The sequence below is a fragment of the Ambystoma mexicanum genome, chromosome 6q, assembly GCF_040938575.1.
Source record: "Ambystoma mexicanum isolate Mex_15411 chromosome 6q, UKY_AmexF1_1, whole genome shotgun sequence".
NCBI classification, from domain to species: Eukaryota; Metazoa; Chordata; class Amphibia; order Caudata; family Ambystomatidae; genus Ambystoma; species Ambystoma mexicanum.
In genome coordinates, this window is record NC_090937.1 from 54,412,442 (window position 1) to 54,427,193 (window position 14,752).

At 44.4% G+C, this 14,752-nt stretch overlaps 1 protein-coding gene across 3 annotated transcripts in view; it reads left to right on the forward strand.

Annotated features, from left to right (window-relative positions):
* MELK (maternal embryonic leucine zipper kinase) overlaps positions 1-14,752 on the forward strand; it is a 711,420-nt gene that overhangs the window by 321,673 nt on the left and 374,995 nt on the right. For all 3 annotated transcript variants that reach the window (XM_069630471.1, XM_069630473.1, XM_069630472.1), the window contains exon 10: positions 3,687-3,785. In XM_069630471.1, coding sequence (XP_069486572.1) covers positions 3,687-3,785 — 99 coding nt within the window. The remainder of the gene's footprint in view (positions 1-3,686; positions 3,786-14,752) is intronic.

Sequence of the window (14,752 nt, forward strand, 5' to 3'; positions counted from 1 at the left end):
TTGTGTACCGTTGACCTCTTCTCCAATACTCAGACTATTCTGTCTTATGTTTCACAGTCCTAGGTCAGAAAGGGCAAGGTCGCTTCTCTCCTGGTCACCCTCTCTGTATGCATGGTCTTTCGCCGCCTCTTGAACTGTCAAGCTGAGTTAGCGCTCACGTCGTGCGGTCTTACTTGCTTGTCCTGTGCTCTTGTGCTCCACATTTTATCCCTGTGGGGGAGGTAAGGGGCTGCCAGGTGTGATTCTGGTCAATTGCCTGACTATGCCTAACCCTTGTTTTGAGACCTGTCGTAAACGGCTCTGGTGTTAGTCCATTGTCTTTCGTGTTGTGCGAAAAGTGTTTGTATTAGAAAAGAGGGGGGGGCAGTGTTTTGGAATATCCTATGTGGTAGGATGGGTCAAAGGTGTTGAAAGAAGGGGCATACTGCGTCTCAGCCGCCTGTCCTCCAATCCCCAAGAAACCCCCCACCCCCCATTTCAGGTGATCCTTCCTCACTTGTCCACCCCCAGGAACTGGATCCAGTATCGATGGCTGTGTTCTGGCCCCCTGGATGACCAATCCCCGAGGATTAGCCAGGGTGACACCGTCTGGTTTCTCACAGTACTGACCAGCTATTCCTTGGTAGGCCAATATACATCGGAAAACTTCTGTGCCTTTGGTAACAGTGAATGCAATCATTGTATTATACAATTGTGTATTGGCTATTTGTAAGCCCTGTTCAGTTAATTTCATATATCAGCACAGCGCCTGTCAAATCCGCTCTAGAGCTGTTTGTCTCCAGTACCTGATTATTTTGAATAATGTAACTACATAATGTTTAAAAAAAGTAATTGCCACAGAGCATTTCACTCAGTAAATAAAAAATATATGGTTCATATCAGGCCTCGCACAGAAGCAATTGCGGCAATGTGTATTAGTAAGAGTTTCGATATTGCTCATAACATACATTGCAGGAACATTTAAAGGTCATTTTCATCAAATAGTGACTAGGGTAAAATGGCCACTACATTCAAGCTATCAGCAATGCAGTAGCATTTTGCAAGTCACATGTTTCACTGCAATTGCTTCCTGTGCACAAGGCTTGTAATTTAAATATTGAAACAGTTATTTCAGGCGATACTAGCCTGAGGAAATCTGTAAATCAGATGGCATGTGTGGCGATCTGTAACCCGTTTCACAGGTACTTTTTCCCTTTTGATCCTCATGTTACTAAGATTTCATAGCCAATGTTTGAATATTTATATTTTTTGCACTTATCTATAAATGTGAGTGCCGGGGTCTGTCTGTCTTTTTGCAACACAAGCACATCACTCTTGAATGGAAGTTTGTTTGGTTGGACCGTTGTGCCTGATTATGTGTGTGTGTGTGTATGTGTGTGTGTGTGTGTATGTATGTATATGTATATGTGTGTATATATATATATATATATATATATATATATATATATATATATATATATATTCTGCTTTAATGCAACAAACCCCCTGAAATTCTTCTGCATTAGCTGTAATTGTGCCACCTTAACTATGATGCCCCATTGCGTGGCCCCTAAGCACACTATCCTATAACACCCACAATGCCATAAGTGATCACTGGTACAGCAAGCACCTGGCAAGATGTTTTTAGTCTGTTTGGGGCCTTTTTGAACTGTTTTTATCTGTTTCAAGTGGATTTTACAAATCGTTGTTCTGCTGGGGTGCCTTTCCATTGTCTGTAGTTTCCTTGGCTCTGTTAGTAATCCATGGGAATTCTGTACAACAAGCACCTGGTAAGTTTCCAGCCTTTTATGAGCTGCTTTATCTGTGTTTCAAGTGGATTTTACAAATAGTTTTTTCTGCTGGCTCAACTTCTAGAGAGGACTGCCTTGTGAGTTTAGTCCTTTACTTTCCTGTTACTCTTTTTCCTCTCTCGACCCATGTTGCTAGCAATTGGCTGATGAAATCGGGGTTGCCTGTCCATTGCCCGTTTTCCCTGTCTTGAAGTTAGTAATCCATAGTCCCCAGCCTGCTTCCAGTCCCCCCCCCCCCCCCCTATTGGCCTGTGTCCTTCGTCACATGATCCGGAAACACTCTTCTTCACCAGCCCTCCCAGGGCAGCCTTGCCCAGGTAGCCATCGTGGGGGGTGCGAGGGGGGGGGGGGGGGGGAGTTTGAGGCAGGGCCGGCTCCCGAAGAGGCAGCTCCACTCTGTGGTCGCCTGTGGAGCCTGCAGCAACTGACAATTTAAGAGTGGTCTGGGTGAGGAAATACAGCAATCCGTATTCTGGAAAGCCCTACTGCCCTCTCAGGCTCATAACGTAGCTTTGCATGGTTTGCTAGATAGTAAGTCCTACCACTTATGCACTCCAACTGTTAAGTTCCATTTCAGTAACTCCTGGGTCCCCATTTTACGGGCTCTTCGCGAATGTAGTTGTTTATGCATTTATTGTTGTGCCCCCATTTTAGCTATTTCTCACATCTAGCCAGTTTGTACTTAGCTGGTTCTTACATCTGGCCCAACTGCACTGCTTGGTCATTTTTCACATCGGGCCAACTTTGTTAATTAGCCATTTTTCACATTTTGGTGGTTTGTACTGCATGGCCTTTTTGAACATCTGAGCCAACGTTGTTGCTTAACCATTTCACACATCTGGGTGTACTAATACCAACACTCCACCCTCATACAGCGCTCACATACTGCATTAAAGACTAGAACTCCTCTGCATGGCAATCCGCACATACTTCACAACACCGCAACCACAAGACATAGCACACACCTTGCACAACACCATATGATGGCTGCCTCTGAATCTCACACCAGGCTCCATGAACGGTGCATCTGAACTGAAGCTGCCAATGCACCCTTTTCCTTCTCCTCCCACTAACCTTAGCTTGCCCCTCCCATTTCTTCACAGAACACCCAGAGGCCACGCAAGTGGTACCTGTGCACGGTATGAAAACCTTTAACATATAAGGGTTAATTCGTCTTGGTTGCAGTTTGCATTTAAAAATAGTTATTTAACCATGGTATTTTTATGCATCAGTTAAACTGTATTGATTGAGCATTTGCTATGGGATACTCTAGTATTTTTATCACTCTGTTCTAAAAACAATCTCCTATGCAAAGCAGACCTTTGAGCACTCCAATGATCCAACCTGTTTGCACTCTAGGTATCGATGTAGTTCTGTGATTTTGCTAACCTTTTTGTTCCATTATAAATTTGTCCTATGTCTATCTGGCTTTTTTTCCTTTCTTACTGCGAGATTCCACTCCCCAGCTTTTACCCGCTACTCAACCTACCCATTTCTATTGATGTTTTTATTTACAAAGAGAGTGGGGTAGGGTCTTAACTCTGGATCCTGGATCCCAGCTGCAGTCAGCCCCACAGTCCAACAATGTTCTCCAAGTATGCTTTCATGCCTGAGCCATATATATGTAATTGTAACCAACTATGCCAAACTAATTTACCATGAAAGTTAGTCGAAACTATACATGGGGATTTAACAAAATACAAGTTTTGGGAACTCTTTCCAGATTATCTGAAAATGATGTGCTTAGTTTTTCAAATCTCTGCATTCTTAGCCCATACATTTTTACTTATTACAAAATTGTAACCTTTGAGACATGACTGTGTGCATGAGCCTATATAGTGTTTATAGATGCGATTAAATATCATTTGAAACCCATTTTCTCTCATTGCATTTTAGGTGGACCCAAAGAGGAGAATTTCTGTTGGACACCTATTGAATCACCCTTGGCTTATGCAAGGGTACACTTGTCCCGTTGATTGGCAAAGTAAATGTCCAGTGAGTTGAAATGAACATTATGTTTAGGATTTTAATTTGATTGCAAAGTTGGATTTAAGATTTTGCGAACCATCTTGTATTCCTGCTGTCTCATCTGTGCTGCTGGAAATTCTTAAAACTGCATAATGGAACAAAAGTAGTTTAAGGCTCTTATTTAGTCAGTTGCCATGTTGGAATTCTAGTTGCAGGTACCTAATAACATTAATCACTGGAGCCAAGGGTATATCTGTTGCTGAGCAGATGTGGGGCAAGTGGATGGCTGAACAGCTCTTACCAGGTTGAATGGTGCATTTACTTGTCGTTGGTGATCTGGGGAGGACCATAACTCTAATTTGGTATAACAGGAGTTGTCCTGCAGCTGTTCTTCAGATTGTTCTTTGGCGTCCAGAACCCTGCAAAGAGTTGCAACATGAGGACAATAGTTGAGGACCTCCAGCCAAGTATTGGTGAAACCATTTCTCTCTGAAGTGATCTCAAGAAGACCCTTGATGGTTCTTGCACCCTAAGGCTGGTGGACCAAGCTGTTCAGACCCTAGTATGAGGATCCTGCCCTCGGATGCCTTCAAAAGCATCCTTGAACCAGCCTCTGGGCGGATGAGCTTAATCTATAGCATTTGTAGTGCATTGGTCCCCATTCAAAGTTTTGGCTTGTGGCAGGTCGTCTGCGTGTAGCCCCTATGCCGGTCTTCCTGCAGCCGAAGTGGAGCAGAGTCCTTACTGGAGCAGAGTATTCCCCATTGCTGCAAGTGTTGCTTGATGCCCTCTGATCGGGATGTACTTTGCTGCTGCCAATCTGTCAAGTTCTTGTGGCGAAGAATGGGAGGGAATGTCCTGTCGTGGGACGTGCAGTGGTCATCGCTTCATAGTATCTGGAACAGTCTCCTTGGAGCACAGAATTGCTACCTAGCCATTCCCAATCCAGAAACCTATTACTGCACCTGCGATTCCTGCACCCAGTCCTTCGTCTGAAGTGGGCCTAGTGAGCTGACAACGCTATGGGTGGTTTCTCAGTGATTAAGTGGGTGTTTACATACTTTTTTCACGACCCTCCCCATCGTATTTCTGGCCAAGGATCTTATTCGGAAAGATTTTCTAAATGGGATACTCATTTTTGTTATTGTTTTGAACCTGTTCTGACATTCGGAGGAGAGTACCCTTTTTAACTTCACTGGCCTTGCTGAACTCATTTCCTTTCGCGGCATTGATCAGTCCCTATGGTTATCGCCATGGTAAAATTCTGTTTATTTTTCCTACACTCTTCAACTTACACTGAAGTGCGGCAGGGGCACATTGTGTCGCTGAAGCTTTATTTGGAACTTCCTGGTTATAAACTCGGAGTGTCCAAGACTGTCTGATGGCAGCAGATTTATTTCTACAGTTTATTTTATGGTCCCATCCCCTTTTAGCATTTTTGAGCAAGAATGTGTGATGAATGGTATGGGTCTTCTCATGTGACCAGTGGAAGGCAGCCACTACCTGATCCTACCACATAATACTGCCCCCAGGGTCAGGATCAAATGGGAGGGGACTCGTATTGGGGGGGAATTGGTGACCCCTTTAACTCATGATTACCCTATTCTTCCTGACTCATTGATGGAATATTGTAAACTCATTGATGGAATATTGTAAAATGGAGCAATCCAATGGAACTGCTATGCAGTCTATTATGGACTTCAAGATCAGTAATGCCTGTTGAACAGGGATGCGGAAGAAGGATCTAGAGTAGGATCAAAGGTACTATTGACCAGAATGTGCTGTCTAGTTATTATAGAACAGACACTTAAGTGGGACATTTAAACGCAGGAATGAGTTACAGCTGAAGAGATGCGGAAGGAGTAGCTGAGGCAGTCTGGATTACTGCAGAAGGAATGGAGCCAGCTGATGCCCACGCGAGAAGTGAAGGCGTGCGACAGAGTGCATGCTGCATGAAGCGGCATCAGGAAGAGAAGGCCAGCCAAAGGGGAGACACGCTCACCGCCCGACTTATGGCAGTTTTGGTGTGCGGGAGGACCCATGTGACCAACGAAGCTGGCAGAGTTCCAGAGAAGAGCTGTGCAGTCTGCTGAAGATACGTTGGAGCTTGCAACACAGTAGCCAGGACGCAGGAGGTACACTGCAGTATCAAACAGGGAAGCAGCGATGCCAAAGACTGGTGAGTTGGCCTGAAGCTAGAGGTGACCCAGTGGCCCGCCGAACAAGACAATTGTCAGTAAACCATTTTTTTAATACTGCTACAAAGTACTGAAGGGCCTGCAACTCCCCTTCTATGGGACACCAATTGGGGGGAAACCTGTAACCCGCATTGCTAACATGCAAGAGGCTGTAAAGAAGCAGTCAAGAGGCAACGTGGGTGCACTTCTCTAACCCACATTGTCAAGAGAATGTAAAAAGAGGCAGTCATTGCTCAGCCCTCCTTACATGGGATATTGGTGTGAAGAATCTTGGAACAAATATTGCCACGAAAACCAGTGGTAGTTGTAGGAGTTTTCTTAATTATAGGCGAGTACACCAGGAAAGGAATCATAGTAAGCCTTGGCAGGCGCCTATACCAGAAAAGAGGTTTTGAAGAAGTGTTTGTGGCAAAAAGGTGTGGTGGAACGAACGTGTTATCATTTTGACAAAATGTTGCATCACTTAAGGTATTTGCTGTGCTATCCGGACGAAAGTATTCTATTGGAAGAAGTGGGATGTATGAATAATTGCTTTACATCCTGAGGGGAACAATTGCTTTGATCCTTTTTTTTTTTTTTCTTTTTAAATGTATTTTTATTTGCGGAAGAGACATTTACTTTACGAAATGGAAGGATGCAGTGGAGGGAAAAGACAATTTTTTTGCTGAAACAGAACTTTTCCTGGTCACAAGGAGTACGTTTAAGTTTAAACTGCTGCACTGTTTTGCTGGACTAAAGACTGCCACATATTCTTTGTATACTTTTATTGTTTGTATTAGTGTGAGAATCAGACTTTTTGGACACTAGGTAGTCTTTCTCCAGTTTTAGTTTGCTAGGTATGTATATTATTGTTGCATCTGGAAAGATTGGTGTTTATCTCACTTTTTTATTTAATAAATGGCAAACATTGAGAAAACTATACCTTATGTCAGCTTCGCATTTCTGACCATTCACAAACCAATTTTGAGTTTAATATACTCAGTGGTGCCAAGATATTTTTTGCCTGCCCTTTGACCATCTTGTAGTTGGCCTTTTTTCTGCCCTGCAGGGCTGAATTTTCCATTTGGTCATCCCTTTCCCAGAGAAAGCTCCAGTTTTTGCAGGCAAAGTGCCAGTTTGTGGCCAGATGTGCGGGCCGAGTGTCTGGTCTGAGTCCGTATCCATGGCAAAGTTTTGTTTGCTGTGAAAATGTGTTCACCAGAGGTTTCCAGGATCCGATAGCCCCTGCCAGTTTGAATATTGCTGATCCGTACCTTTGTTGTAATTGGGGCCGTCTCCAGCTTGAATCCTGGATGTAATGGGGACTTCTGCAACCATTATGCATCTTGTAGTTGGAACCAATACTGCTATAAAGAGGAACATCCCGCTAAAGACCGGGAACCTTGCAAGCAGGCAGCAGTACTTTTTTTCTGCTGTCCCACCAAAGCCCTGCTTCTTGGCAGATCTCCTGAAGGACTTGAACAGTACAAAGACAACTGGGCCAGTGGGAACCACCCATCTTCACCCTTGCTTGAGAATCCTGTCTTTAAGAAGCCTTCGAAAGTGCCCCTTGAAACTATCCTGTGAGATAATCAGCTTTAGTTTGGACTAATTCACTGCATTGATGGTCGACCTGAGTTGAGCCTTGGGACTCTACAGATCCCTGACTTACAACTTTACTACTTTCCAGGTTTTCTAACTGCTTTGACTGTGCTCTAAAAGTGAAGTGCTGATGTTGAATTCTTTGTACATTCCTTATGGTTTTTGTATTTTAGCAATGATTTCCTTCTTTGTCCTTTCCTCCCATTGACTTCTATGACACACCCTTTCTTTTTGCTTTGATCTGACTTTTTGAAGACCAGTAAAGCCTTCTGCTTAACTGTGCTTGGTTTGTGCTATTTTTATGGGGAAACCTATCGGTTCATAAGTGTCTCCATTAGTGAGTTTGTCATTTTAAAGTTGCACAAATAAACTTTAAGCGTAGTGCAGTTAGGATACTATATCATTATTTTTCTTTTGCAACATTGTGGTTACAAATGCAATGTGCCTTTCATGGTGACAGCAGATATTTTTCTTTTGATTTTAACTTTAACTTGTGCACTTTTTTTTGCATTTTACTGCATAATGCCGTAAGGAGTAAAATACTCTAAAATTGCTGTTCCACGAGAGATTTGCCTATTGTTTGACTACCTTCTTTCCCTCTCTGGTCCGGAATTGACATACATGGAAAGCACTTTCCCTGGCAAACCCTGGCTTTCCCGCGCAAGTTGGTGATCTGTGTGCGAGAACAGGATGTGGCGGCTCGTACTCTCTGATCCCAGTCTACATCCGTACCCCTGAGTCTGTTGCTTAGCAGAATGTTAGGCCAGTGGTTTTCCTTGATTAAACTGTGTCGTGGTTGCACCACACGGCCAGGCCATTGCACTCGCTGTGAGTGATCCAGCAGTAAAGGCTCACAATTGGGCTGGCAGATAACATGCATGGCTTAGGGCCCAACATTAAGGGGTTTGATCACATGTTTAGGCACAGGAGGTCGCAAAAGGCAAGGCCAAAGGACTGCATGAGATTTAGGGACATCTGTGAGACTTTGGAAATATTGCGAGATAATGTGTGAGAGCCTGTTTAAGGCCTACCTACCGGCATGTGGCACTAGCTCCAGAATTCTCAGCAGTTAGCTCAGATTGAGTACTCACCTGAAACTCTTTTGCTGCGGTCCTCACTCTCCTATTGGGGTTTCCTCCAGTCTAGGTCCCAATGCATCTCGCCAACTCCGCTGCACACCTGGCTCTGGAAAACCGAAAAGACAGTGGAGGGCAGTCGGAACAGGACATGTCCCACTTAAACCTGCGCTATGTTTTCACATACCTGATCGCTGTTCTTCTGATGCTCCATGATATCTGCTTAGAGACATTGATGTGCCTGATCAGAAAGGGCTGGATTACTATCACTGGCATACTAGAGAAAACAAGTCCCCAGGAAAGTCTGTCATCTGCAGAAACAAAACGAGTCCTCATTCTGAGGACACTTCATTCCTAGATTTGCACAAATACACGTTGTGGTGACTAAAACGCCAACATGATATCTTTTGAAAAACATAAAAGAAAGCAAACATGCAGTCAACCTACAGGCATCTGCAACAGCTGTTGCTGGGCAAGGCATTTGTGGTATGGAGACAGCCTTCTGATTAACACCTTTTGTAGGTACACACGGGGTGTGAGGAGACCAGGTGGCAGTGGGTGGAGACAGCCATACTGGGAAGACATTCAGCTAAATCCTGTAACTCTTCCAAACAGGTAACACACATGTATCCCTTAAGAGAACCAGGAAAACAACCTTCACTCCCCCACCAGGCATTCACTTAGCTGTTGTATAGGTAATCTAGTGGGAAGCCAATCTGGGAGGACGGCACATGCAGCTACTACGAAGTGCCGATCTTTGTCTACTATGACCCATGTAGCCAGAAGTTAAGGTCGGACATTTTAGACTTTTGCCAGTTTAAATGATGCAGATCCTTACCATTGGTGGACCTTTTGGCGACTCCAGTCCAAATCCAGGATGAAACAGCTTCCTAAGCCATTCTCCAGATCATTTTTGGAGCCAAGACCCTGACAACGAAGTGCAACCTGCTGACTGTTGTACATGACAGCACTGCTTCCAGCCAACACCAGATGAAGCTCTGTCCAGACCTCCAGGCCTTTGTTGGTGCTTCAACCCCTGAACCGATGGGAACATCCAGTCTTTACCACTGCTTCAATATCTGTGCCAGATGCGCTTTCAGATGTGTCCATGGACCACCCATTGGGTCCTGCTTGTCACTGGTCTGACTAGCTCTCTCCTGGGCTATTTAGCTGCATCTGTCGCTACTCCTTGTGCATACTTGGAACTTGGAGGATCATGTTGAACCTGCTCCTTTGTTCTCCAACTGAAGATTTCCCATCGCTGCCTGTTTGTTGGGAATACCATTGCATGAAGTCTTTTTTGCTCCCTGAAGGTCAGCTGCTCTGCAGAAGTCTTCTTACTTTCGTGGCAAGGGTGATAAGCTGGCTAGTGTCTTGAACAGTAATACAGGTACCGTGAACCAACAAACTAAATCCAGTGCCTGAAAACTGCGTCTGTACCTGCGACTGCTGGACCTCCCTCAACCGGATCAAGCACAGAAGTGTATTCCCCCAACAGATTCTGGAGTAATTGGGGGGGGGGGTGGGGAGTAGGGGGATGGGGAGTTAAGTTTACTTGCCTGTTCTTCCCCTTCATTCCCCCCCCCCCCCCCACACCACAGCGATGTATTGGTGTAAAGTCCGGTCTCTATATATCCTGGCTGACTCAGCTTGGTGGTCTAATCAAGAATTTCACCCCACCCCAATCTATTTTAGTTTTGTGGCACTCGGAGAGAGAGATCTGCCTTTTAACTTTTGGAATACTGAATCATAACCACTTTAATTGATTAAACAAATAGTAAAACCACACACAGCGAACCCCCATTACAAGGCAACAGCCTTGGGACTTCCATCAAAGATCTTAGAAACCTTGCCACGCGGCCGCCTTGAACAATTTGGGAAATCTTACCATAGACCAACCCCACCTGCCTTGATAAAGACCCATCGGTGTTGAAACACGTGTTGGCTGACCATCATTTCTAGACCATGTGTCTACAACATGGATAATATCACACAATGAGACACAGCAACCTGCGTGAGATCCTTTTTATCTACTAGGGTCAAACAATTTTGCAAGGTAACCACGACTTTTCTGAAATAGTAAAACTACCTGAACAGTGTAACTTGTAAAACTGGTGAGACGGGGGCACTGGGTCCCAGGTCAGCTCAGAGCTAGACTTACTAAATTGGCAGGGATCTTAATCTAGGGTTAATTTTTGTGTTTGTGCATTTCTAATCTGATTACTTCCCTGCGTTTCACATAGTTATTGAAAGTATTGCTGATAACTCTGCTGAACTGTTGCTAAACTGCCGTTAAGGTAAAGTGTTGGGGTTCTCCCTGTAACATCCAATCGTCGATGTATATATGTATTTTATAGTAGTTGTGTAACAATATTTACCTGAAGGTTTCATTGCTTGGTGTGCATTTTAAACGCCTAATAAATCATTGTATATTTTTGTTCTGTCAAACTAATTGTTTCTCTGTGTAAACTTATTGTAGATCTAGTCCCCTCAGACCCCTCCCGAGTCTAAGCCTTGCTACTTACCTGCATTGTGTTTCGATAGACTTCTGTCGTCCATGTTCACCAAAATAGATTGGCCTCCCTAATGCCACACCCACCTTAACAGTGTCCTCACAACACCGCCACAAGTGTCCTCTCCTTCCCCTCTACTCCCTCCTGCCCTACCTCCCGATCTTTCTAGTCTTATTCTTTCCATTCTTCTCCCGCACACCTTCTCGCCTCCTCTTACTTCTGCTTCTACCTCCACTCATACCACCCATTCCCTCTCACACCTTGGTCCTTCTCTACTCTTCCCCTTACCAATAAGGTACATTTTTCCTTGTACTGCTTCCTGGTTGTGATTCATTAGCCATTTTATGCTTGTATATTTTCATGTTCCTCATGTAAAGCACTTTGGATTAAAGCGCTATATAAATTCAATAAAATACAAATACAAAATACCTCCATATTACCTGAAGTCTTACTGCTTTGCTACACTACCTTTTTGAGTTTTTACTTTTCTTGTAGGGCTTCTCAGAACCTTGCCTCAAGGCTGGTTCTGAAAATCCATTGCAACAGCAAGGCTGAACGGTTTTTGGTTCAAACTCTGATCTGTTAACTAATCAGCTGAAACCTCATTTGCTTTGATCTTTTCTGGTTTTGTCAAATAAGCTGTAACAAACCATGCAATCAATTTCAACCATCAATTAAACGTCTGAGTTAGCATTCTGTAGCAGAGCAATGACATGATTGTAATTATTAATGAGCTGACTTTGTGCTAGTTTGAGATGGTGTATTTTTAGGTGATTTTACTCTAAGGGGAGTATGGAGACAACCGGTACTAGGTGGACAATTGTATATAGACTCTAGAACACATTGAGTTGTACATTACTGGCACTATGTTAACCTGCTCGGCTAAAAATAAAAATCTTAGTCGTCAGAGTGCATTGTTAAGGGATAACTCTATGGGTACATTAGGATGTTGTCGGAATGATATTTTAAAAATGAATGGCAGTAGCATTTCTATCCACAACTGTTAGTACTCTCCAAAATTCACTACTGCAATGCACTCTACATAGGCTCGAGTCAACGTAACCTTAACAAGTTACAAGTAATTCAAAACCATGCCCTGAGAGCAGCATTGAATGTCCCAAGGTCCCAACATATCTCTGATTTTGATACGAAACGCCCAAGGGCTTTCTGTCACCCAAAGGATAGAGTACAAAACACTCTCTCATAAGTGCCTTGCCAATTTGGCACCTAGCAACCAGGCTGAGAACCTCACCCGAAACACCACTACACGTTCCACCAGAACGGCACAAACTCACTGCCTGAAGGTCCCTAGGTTTAAGCTGCAGAAAGCGGGAGGCACCAGCTTCCCCGTGCTTGTTTCTAAACTGGAACACACTACCAATGACCCGAAGAACAGAACCCTCCTTCCACCATTCAGAAAAAATTCTAAAACATGGATTCTCTCGCAAGAGGACTAACAATCTAGATGCACTTCACAAACCATCATTGTAATAGTTGCCTCCTTCTCATTCTTAATCCACCTGCATTTTATTTTACCAAATGTAACTGTAAATAACTCCTCCTTTATCACTGTACATCTAACATCCTACTGGATATTATTCATGTGTTTCTTCTTGTATCATATGCAATGGTAAATATATTGTCAATGTAACCTATTCATATGTAACTGTAAATATATTGTCTTTGCAACCAATAAATGCACCCAGATGCCTCAGGGCTTGGTGCGCTTTATAAATAAACCAACAGTGATCGATCTTGATCTAGATGGTATAGAATTCATTTTTGAATAGTATACTTGGAGATTTTGGGGACTTATTACTTTTACTCACTTTTCATATTACCTCATTGATTGTATTTACTATGGCAGTAAAAGGGTTATTTAACTTTTCAGACAATGTATTCTAACGTAGAGTACATGAAGGGAAAAAAGTAACATTGATTTTCAATCTCCTTTTTAATGCAAGTACGGATTATTTTATTTTCGCTGCAATGTATGTGCCTTGCATGTTAAACTTGAGATTTGAAAGAAACTGAAAACTTTAAATGAAACGCATAGTAAATTGAAATGATTTGAAAAAATGTAATGCAGAATTTTATATATTTTCAATGGGTTTCCTTTCTCGTGCAGATTGCTCATCAAATCGATATCCCCTTCTAGCTTCAGCTGCTGGGAAAAATCTTCGACAGGGAGCATTGTGGACATCGTCGGGCCGTTTATCGTCAATCTCTTGACTGCTCAATCTTCGGCTCCGGATGTGATGTCGGGTGTAATACATATACTGCGTTACTATTCCCCTGTACATCAGTTCCTTTTTCCGCAAGCTCAGCAGGCTGCTCGTTAGGAACACTGCAATCTTTCAATCATCCGACATTTTCACTCAACTATTTTCAGTGAAGCGAGCCACCATGTTCCCACCCTGCATCAAGTTTCAATCGCTACATACACTGCGTCTCGAAGACTTCATTGACTGACCCGCATGACATCAGCGTGTGGTGCCTCGGCACAGGTCACAACACAGAGTTGTTAGTCTTGCAGTAAGATCCTGAAGTCTTTGAAGGATAGGTTAGGGAAGCTTGCAGTTAACTGACTGCTCTCCATGTCACTGGCGTGGGCATGCGTTTGGTCAGCGGGGGCCAAAATCGAAAGACCTACCACGGAGAAGGAAGATGGGCATCGACGGAAGGCCAAGAAGTGGTCCCATTCCCAGAGCCACAGGTCCTTCCTCTTCTAAGAGATGCCACCAGCACTGTAGAATTTGGCCAATGCCGGGGCATGGCTTGGAGCCTGAGAGGAACAGATGTAAGCCCACTCTGCTCCCCATGGACACTTCAATCCTGATGGCGGATCCGCAGTCGATATCTGCATCTACAAGATCCGGATTGACAGACTGTAAAGTGAAGGGGCCCAACCTTAGGTTGGAACCAAGGTGCAGTCGCATTCTGGGCCTCAAACACTAGCCCCCCTGCCTTTTTTCTATCGAGGTGACGCTGCACAAGATGGTTGCACGTCGAGCAGCCCACTGAAGAGCAGAAAGCTCGGTGGCTTGGCTCATGGACCGAGTCATCTCCGATTCTGTGTAAGGGGGTAATGCCCCTCACCTGAGCAGGAGGGGACAGCAGTGAAGCGAGACGAAACCCCTGAGGCGATCTGCACTTTGCACTGCGTGGTGTACCAGCAGGGAGTGGAATCTCCAGAGGGACTCGGACAGGAGCCTCTTTATTGGGTTCTGGGTGGCGACCTAGCTGTCTCTGGTCCCGGACGTGTCCCCGACAATTGAAGAGTGGGCCTGCAGGTGCCTGCCTCAAAGCTGCAGAATGCAGTGACACTATTAGAGCCCCTGGGCTGTTGCAGCCCAATGGTTGGAGGGGCAGTGTTACTGTGTGCTATCGTTCAGAAGAGACCAAGGACCCATTAATTGCAGCTCTGGCTGTCGGATTGCTCTACAGGTAGCCCCCTGAGGAGCTGAACAAATACAACCGGACGTTGGGACTTGAAGTGCCCTCAGAAGGCCCACTGAGGGCTGGCGCTGCCTGGATTCAGCTGGTACTGGCATGTCATGTGAGTAACTAGTCACCTTATAACTTTGTTCTGTGAGGCAGAGCCGCGAGCGGATCATCCCCAGTCT